The 7,051-nt window shown below is 62.9% G+C and overlaps 2 protein-coding genes across 2 annotated transcripts in view; one reads left to right on the top strand and one right to left on the bottom strand.

Annotated features, from left to right (window-relative positions):
- Positions 1-907: 907 nt before the first annotated feature.
- On the top strand, positions 908-5,632 carry ENO3 (enolase 3). The gene is made up of 12 exons (XM_029928484.1): positions 908-1,015; positions 1,674-1,760; positions 2,017-2,112; positions 2,263-2,321; positions 2,478-2,547; positions 2,878-3,011; positions 3,869-4,091; positions 4,195-4,392; positions 4,545-4,746; positions 5,071-5,179; positions 5,325-5,383; positions 5,473-5,632. The coding sequence occupies exons 2-12, from the start codon at positions 1,676-1,678 to the stop codon at positions 5,540-5,542; spliced, it is 1,305 nt and encodes a 434-aa protein (XP_029784344.1). The 5' UTR covers positions 908-1,015; positions 1,674-1,675; the 3' UTR covers positions 5,543-5,632.
- A 482-nt stretch (positions 5,633-6,114) lies between these two features.
- Positions 6,115-7,051, bottom strand: part of SPAG7 (sperm associated antigen 7) — a 4,190-nt gene continuing 3,253 nt past the window's right edge. The window contains exons 4-7 of the mRNA XM_029928514.1: positions 7,034-7,051; positions 6,833-6,922; positions 6,590-6,746; positions 6,115-6,494 (exon numbers count right to left, since the gene is read on the bottom strand). The exon at positions 7,034-7,051 is cut by the window's right edge and continues 127 nt beyond it. Of these exons, the coding sequence (XP_029784374.1) occupies positions 6,385-6,494; positions 6,590-6,746; positions 6,833-6,922; positions 7,034-7,051 (375 nt within the window). The 3' untranslated portion in view covers positions 6,115-6,384. The remainder of the gene's footprint in view (positions 6,495-6,589; positions 6,747-6,832; positions 6,923-7,033) is intronic.

Below are 7,051 nucleotides of genomic sequence, written 5' to 3'. Positions count from 1 at the left end.
CACGTGGCGGCGCTCCCCGCCCGGCAGCTCCCGACCTCTGTCCCGCCGCACCCCCCGACCCCGGGCCGGAAAAAGTCTCGGGAAGGCGCGGCCGGGAGGGGGGGAGGGGCGGGTGTGCGCCCCGCGGACACCCACCTCCTCGCCGGGGCCGCCCGGCCTCCCGCCATTCATTTTGTGCACTCCCGAGTAACATCATTCATTGGCGGGCGGGGGCCGTGCCCCGAAGCGCCCGAGGTCGGCCGGGAGAGGGGCTCCCGGTCTCCCAGTCTCCACGCTGGGCGACAAGTGCTGTCCTAGCGCTATCAGTAGGGAGCCGTGCCAACTCTGGGGGCCCATCTAAATTCGTCTCCCTGCCCCTCCCCCACCCCCTCGCCGGGTCCAGAGCGGGGGGGGGGGTGGGGGGGGCCGAGAGAGGCCGCAATGAGGACCCTGAGAGGTGAGACCCTCTAGCCTTCCAGTGGGTTACCCCTCAGAGCTTGCCCAGACCCCTGCCCCTTCTCCGACCCAGGGCTGAGGCGGCCGGCGCCTGCCAAGTGAGCCGAGAAGCATGTGTGGACATCAATCCTGCAGCCCCTCTTCCAGGCCCCCTCCCCAGCCCTGCAGGGCTCAGGTTACGCCTGGCCTTTGCTAAAGGGCACAGGTTCCTCTTTAACCTTTGTAAAACGGGAATATAGTCCTGGGGAGGAGAGAGACCCCCCGATCTGAAGCCACCCCCCCACCCCAGGCGCTGGAATTAAGAGTAGGGGCTTGTATTGGGGGATATAGAGGAAGAAGGGGTAGTTATCGACCTTTGGGAAGGGGGCAGGTGCCCAAGGCCAAAGGCTTCTGCTTTAGGCTGTAGTGGGCACTTGGCTGGCAGCCCAGTGCTGAGGGGGGAGGACGGAGAGGGGCGGGGCTGGCCGGGGCACAGGGTGGCTGGGGATAAATGCCCAGCCTGAGAAGGGCTGAGCTGACACCGTCCCGGCTGCCATCCAGACTCGGAGCTTCCTCCAGACCCCCAGCGAAGACATCTCAGGTCTGGGGAACATTGCCGTCCCAGAAGCTGGGGGGTGGTAAAGGGGGAGGCTGGTGCCAGTTTGGAGAAAGGGAACCCGTGTCAGCCATTTCTTCCTCCTGGGACCCCCGGGGTGCCGGAGAAAGGATCGGAAGGGTTGGAGCAGGCAGGACGGGGTGCCCAGGACTGGGGACGACATCGTGAAGACTGAAGAGAGGCAGGCGGAGGTGGATTGCAAAGGGGGTTGAGAGCTGGGCCAGGTGGGGAATTTGGGGTCCCCGCGGATTTCGGAGGTGCAGGAAGATGTGAACGAGAATAGCAGGAGAAGGTCTGAGGGCCAGTGGCCGCGGGGAGCACACTGCTTGAGCAGAAGGCTGAGGGGGCAGGCCTCCGTGCGTGCTGCACTGCGGGGGACAGCTTCGGGGAACCAGGGTCCAGGCTGCCGGCAATTCAACCAGTTCTAGGAGGGACTCCTGAGTTCCCAGGTTGGGGGTGGAATAGGAGCAGTGCTGAGTGGGGGAGGGGGCTGCGCCCCGCCTCTTCACTGTGACCTTTCTGTGGGATATTTTTAGCTCTAGCACCTGCCTTCTTGGGGTGGGGAAGACTCTTAAAGGGCAAGGGATTTCAGGTTCCTTAAGGGATCAACTGTCCACACTCAGTCACACCTCTTGTCCTGCAGCCATGGCCATGCAGAAAATCTTTGCCCGGGAAATCCTGGACTCCAGGGGCAACCCCACGGTGGAGGTGGACCTGCACACAGCCAAGGGTAACATGGGCCAGCTGACAGGCTTCACCGTGCAAGACCCCAGCCCCAACAGGCTTTGCCCCCAGTCCTGTTCCACATCTTCTCCTGTCTGTGGGTTCCCCTTCCCCAGGCCTTGTCTCCCAGCCTGGTTCCCTGGCTGGGAGAAGCAGGAGCCTCCCCCTGCACTGCCCCCCTGCCCCCAGGCTCAGAGAGGACACCTCGGCCCCTTGGGTGTGCCTGGAACCCCATGTGTGACATTCCCATCCAACCTGCCCAGGCCGATTCCGAGCAGCTGTGCCCAGCGGAGCGTCCACGGGCATCTATGAAGCCCTGGAACTGAGAGACGGAGACAAATCCCGCTACCTGGGGAAAGGTGAGGGCAGCCCATTGCTGGCAGGGCCTGTCATGGGGAGTGGGCGCACAGTGGGCGCACAACGCACTCCGGCTGTGGGGGGAGCACTGGACCCCGCAGGAAGGGGCCTGCTGGTGGTGGAGATCTGAACCCCTCCTCCGGCCTGTCTAGGGGTCCTGAAGGCTGTGGAACACATCAACAAGACCCTAGGCCCCGCTCTCCTGGAAAAGGCAAGATGGCACCTGCTCCCTCCGCCCCACCCGTCGCCTCACCGCAAGCTGCTCCTGCTTGGGAGGGACCCTGCTTGGCCGGCCAGCTTGTCCACCCTAAATGCCTGCACTGCCTCCTGCCTGTGACCTGTGTTCTCCCCCTCTGACCTCTTCCAGAAACTAAGCGTTGTGGATCAAGAAAAAGTTGACAAATTTATGATCGAGCTGGATGGGACGGAGAATAAGTGTGAGTGACACGGCAGGGGAAGGGGAGAGGTGATGGAGGCACGGGAGAGACCCCGGGACTGAGGTCCACATGCCACGTTTCAGGGCCCACCGTGGCGGGATGGATGTTTATTCACTGCACGGGCATTTCCTGATGCCCGCCGTGTGTTGGGCCGGTGGCCATGAGGCTGACATACTACCCTGGGGTGGGGGCTCCCAGGGCGCCATGGGCTGCTGGGATCTGTTAACCAGCTCTTGATGCCCGGTGGCGTGGGGTTCTGGATTCTTCCTAGGGTGACCCCAGATGCTGGGGGAGAAGCTCTCACTCTCTGTTTGTGCACGCCTTCTCTAGCCAAGTTTGGGGCCAATGCCATCCTGGGCATATCCCTGGCTGTGTGCAAGGCCGGCGCGGCCGAGAAGGGGGTCCCGCTCTACCGGCACATCGCAGACCTCGCCGGGAACCCGGACTTGGTCCTCCCCGTGCCCGTGAGTGCAGCTGCCCTCGCTGGATGCCACAGTGCCTGAGCCTCCCCACCCTGGGAGGAGGGCATGACCTGCCGCCGGCACGGCTGCCTTCAGGCCCGGCTCCAAAGAACCCGTTTCCTGCAGTGGGACGGCTCCAGCCTCGGTCCAGCCCTGCCCTCTTTCCCACAATCCAAGCCTTTCCTTAAGCCTCTGCTGCCTTCCCTTGACGTAACCCCATGCCTTCACATTCCAGCGCTGGAGCCAGTGAGGGCCCGGCGTCTGGGTCTGGCCCCAGCCCGAAGCAGATTGCGCTTCTTCGGTCTTGGGGTTTCTTTTTGTCTCCTCTCATCCTTGTTAAACCCAATTTCTTATTGATGGAAACCATTTCAACATTATCTCACTAATGTTACCGCTTATCATTAATTAACGGGGCAGCTCGTGGGAGGGTATGAGCACCGCAGAGGAGCCGCTAGCTGAGCGGCCTCAGGCAGGTGTATTTCACCTCTCTCTGCTCTAGTTTCCCCATCTGTAAAATGGGTGATGGTACTAGCGCCTAGTTGATGGGCTGCTGTGAGCATGAACTGAGCTCACAGAACGTGCGGAGCGCTGGCCTGTGGTAAGCACCACGTCAGCGTCACTAACTGTCATGCGGCAGCCACACGCTGTGAATGTTGCACTCCACTTCTGTAATGTTCAGTGCACGGCCCTGCATGTCCTCTGTGGCCTCCCCGTCCCACGGCAGTGAGGAAAGAGACTCTGAGGAGCAAAAGTTCTTGCTCCTAGACCGTTCAGCTGATAATCAGGGACACCAGGATTCCCGTTCCTTCTAGATCCCTCCAGCCCCTGGCCCAGGTCTGAGCTCCCCCTCCCCTTCACAGGCCTTCAACGTGATCAACGGGGGCTCCCACGCCGGAAACAAGCTGGCCATGCAGGAGTTCATGATCCTGCCCGTGGGAGCCAGCTCCTTCAAGGAGGCCATGCGCATTGGAGCCGAGGTCTACCACCACCTCAAGGGGGTCATCAAGGCCAAGTATGGGAAGGATGCCACCAACGTGGGTGACGAGGGCGGCTTCGCACCTAATATCCTGGAAAACAATGAGGGTCAGTGTGGGCTCCGAGGGGAATGACCCTGTGTCCCCACAGAGGTGGGGACCGCAGAGATGGGGCGTCCTGGAGCCTCAGGACCCTCTTGCCCCTCCCCCAGCCCTGGAGCTGCTGAAGACGGCAATCCAGGCAGCTGGCTACCCAGACAAGGTGGTGATAGGCATGGACGTGGCGGCGTCTGAGTTCTATCGTAACGGGAAGTACGATCTCGACTTTAAGTCTCCTGATGACCCCGCACGGCACATCACCGGGGAGAAGCTAGGGGAGCTGTACAAGAATTTCATTAAGAACTATCCCGGTGAGACCCCCACGCGTCCTGTGGGTCCTGCCCAAGCCCCTGGCCGCTGCCCAGCACTGCCACCGCCTCAGGCCCTGCCCTCTGAGCCCCATCGAAATACCCATCTGAGCCCTTCTGACCTTCACCCTGACTCCTCCCACATCCCCCTCCAGTGGTCTCCATCGAGGACCCCTTTGACCAGGATGACTGGGCCACCTGGACCTCGTTCCTCTCGGGGGTTAACATCCAGATTGTTGGGGACGACCTCACAGTCACCAACCCCAAGAGGATCGCCCAGGCTGTTGAGAAGAAAGCCTGCAACTGCCTGCTGCTGAAGGTCAACCAGATCGGCTCCGTGACCGAGTCCATCCAGGCGTGAGTGCCTCCCGGCCCCGGGCGCTGTGGCCTCCCCTGCCCCAGCCCCGCCTGGCCAGCCATGGCTGACTTCCCGGGGTCCTGCCCCAGCCCCACCCCTGCCACTCCTTCAGCCCAGATCCTACCTTCCTTCCCCTCAGCACGCCCAGAGCCCAGATTCAGAATCTAGAATCACCTCTTCTCTTCTCCCTCCCCAAGAAGTTAGTCATTCCCCTCCCTGCAAAGGGACCCCTCCCCCAAACAGAAGGGAGAAGTCCCACCTGCCCTTGGCTTTCCCCCTGAGGCCCCCGGTCAGTCGGTCTTATCGGTGTCCTCTCTGCCCAGCTGCAAATTGGCCCAGTCCAACGGCTGGGGCGTGATGGTGAGCCACCGCTCCGGGGAGACTGAGGACACATTCATCGCTGACCTCGTGGTGGGGCTCTGCACAGGACAGGTACTCATGGCTCCCCAGGGTCTGACCAAGTTTCCTGGGGGATCCTGGGCTCCCACCCCTGCGTTGGACACCCCACGGGCGGCTCCCTCCGGGCTTATCGCCTCTCCAGCTTCACACAGTCCTCCAAAGTCCCTTTCTTCCTCAGATCAAGACTGGTGCCCCCTGCCGCTCTGAGCGCCTGGCCAAGTACAACCAGCTCATGAGGTACCGGGTGCGGCGGGCTTGGGGGCGGGCAAGGGGAGCCGATGGCCGGTGGGTAGGGAGGCACAGCCCCGACTTCACCTGCCTTCTAGGATCGAGGAGGCTCTTGGGGACAAGGCTGTCTTTGCCGGACGCAAGTTCCGTAACCCGAAGGCCAAATGAGCAGCTGGACAGCCTGAGACCCCGAGACACCACGGGACCGACCTAGGCCTGCAGGCCCCTCCCTGGGAAATAAACACTGGTGCCAACCTAGCCGAGGTGTGGTCCTTGTGGAACGAGCAGACGCTGGTCTCTGGGTGGACAGGTGGGCGTGCAGGGAAGGACAGACGTGTGACCTTGTGGGGACTGGCGTGAGAGGAGGCTGGGGAAGCAGGTGTGGACACAGCCGGAGAGGCACTGGAGGACCGTGGAGCCAGCTCCGGGATGGGAGCGGGAGGGGGACCAAGCGTCTGGGGCACCCCGATGGGAAGTCACGTAGCGTCCGCCCCCCGCAGAAGCCCATGGGTGCGCAGCAGCCCAAGTCCGCATGCTGCTGGCATTGCTCAAGGTCTCGGGGGGAAAGAGCATGAAAATTCCGGCGAAGGTGCTCTCCAAATCCTACCTCGTACACATCCGCATGGGTGCGCCAGCCTCCGGCCGTCCTTGGTCTACACAAACAGCAGTTTTCTACGGTTCCACCTAAAAGTCCCTTCTTCCCCAGCATCCGCCTTCCCTTGTTCAGACAAACCGAGACATTGGGTCAAACAGTGTTTATTGAGTGTAAAGCGACCCCAGCCCCGTGGGGAAGACAACTCCAAGGAGGATGGAGACTAATACACGTTAAATACCCGCCCTGTGCGCAAACGCACCCCCCCCACTCGCGTCTCCTACAGGGACACGGCACACCCCCGCCTCCTGGCCGCTGACCACAGACAGGAGGCGGGCAGACGTGGGGCTCCAGAACGGGTTGTGGTAGCAGCAGCCTGCCCCCCGCTGTCCCTGGCCCGCCGTGGGGGCTCGGGCACCTAGGACGTCGGAGGCAGCTCTTCCCCGCTCTGCCGCAGGCGCTTCTTGGCCCGGATCTCGTTCATGGCCTCTTCGATGGAGCGCGTGTCCCTCTTGTTGGCCACGGGCACTGGGAGCGAGGAGGGCGGGAGCCCTGTATCACAGCCTCTCCCCTGCCTCCCCCCTCCTCGCTCGCCGCCCTCCCCAGACCCCGCCGGGCCTCACCACAGCCGTAGGTCTTGTTGGCCTGCAGCATGTGCGCCGCGTCCTTGGCCGCCCCCTTGCCGATGAGGTGGCTGTACTTGTCTTTGTAGTCACTGGCGGGGCTCACCACCACGGGGCCCTGCTGGGCCGCCTCCTCCTCCTGCCGCTGGGCCAGCTCCTGGGGGTGCAGAGGCAGGCCCGCACTCAGGGGCCCTGACTCGGGGTGCCGGGCCGCAGGGCTCCGGGGCCGCCCGGGCTGCTCACCTTCAGTTTGCGCTTCTCCTCGGCCTTCTGGGGGTCCCACTCCTCACCGCGGCGGTAGGACTCCAGCTCGTCGTCTGAGGGCGCAAACTCCTGGGGATGAGAGAGTGCTGGGGTCAAGGGCCCACAGGTACCCCAGGCCTCTCCCCTCAGGAGGCACGGGCTGAAGGTGAGAGAGGGGAGTACAGAGCTCGGGCCTTTCACCTTCTTGAAGATCATGAC

Source organism: Suricata suricatta, chromosome 17 (assembly GCF_006229205.1).
Source record: "Suricata suricatta isolate VVHF042 chromosome 17, meerkat_22Aug2017_6uvM2_HiC, whole genome shotgun sequence".
Lineage (NCBI taxonomy): Eukaryota > Metazoa > Chordata > Mammalia > Carnivora > Herpestidae > Suricata > Suricata suricatta.
Note: the sequence above shows the minus strand (reverse complement) of the source record. Positions and strands in the feature narration are given on the sequence as shown.

Excerpts from the sequence above, each read along its gene's own strand:
- ENO3 (XM_029928484.1), top strand. The coding sequence starts at position 1,676 with ATGGCCATGCAGAAAATCTTTGCCCGGGAAATCCTGGACTCCAGGGGC. Across the intron at positions 1,761-2,016 it reads GGACCTGCACACAGCCAAGG|GCCGATTCCGAGCAGCTGTG; the intron begins GTAACATGGGCC and ends CAACCTGCCCAG. Across the intron at positions 3,012-3,868 it reads ACTTGGTCCTCCCCGTGCCC|GCCTTCAACGTGATCAACGG; the intron begins GTGAGTGCAGCT and ends TCCCCTTCACAG.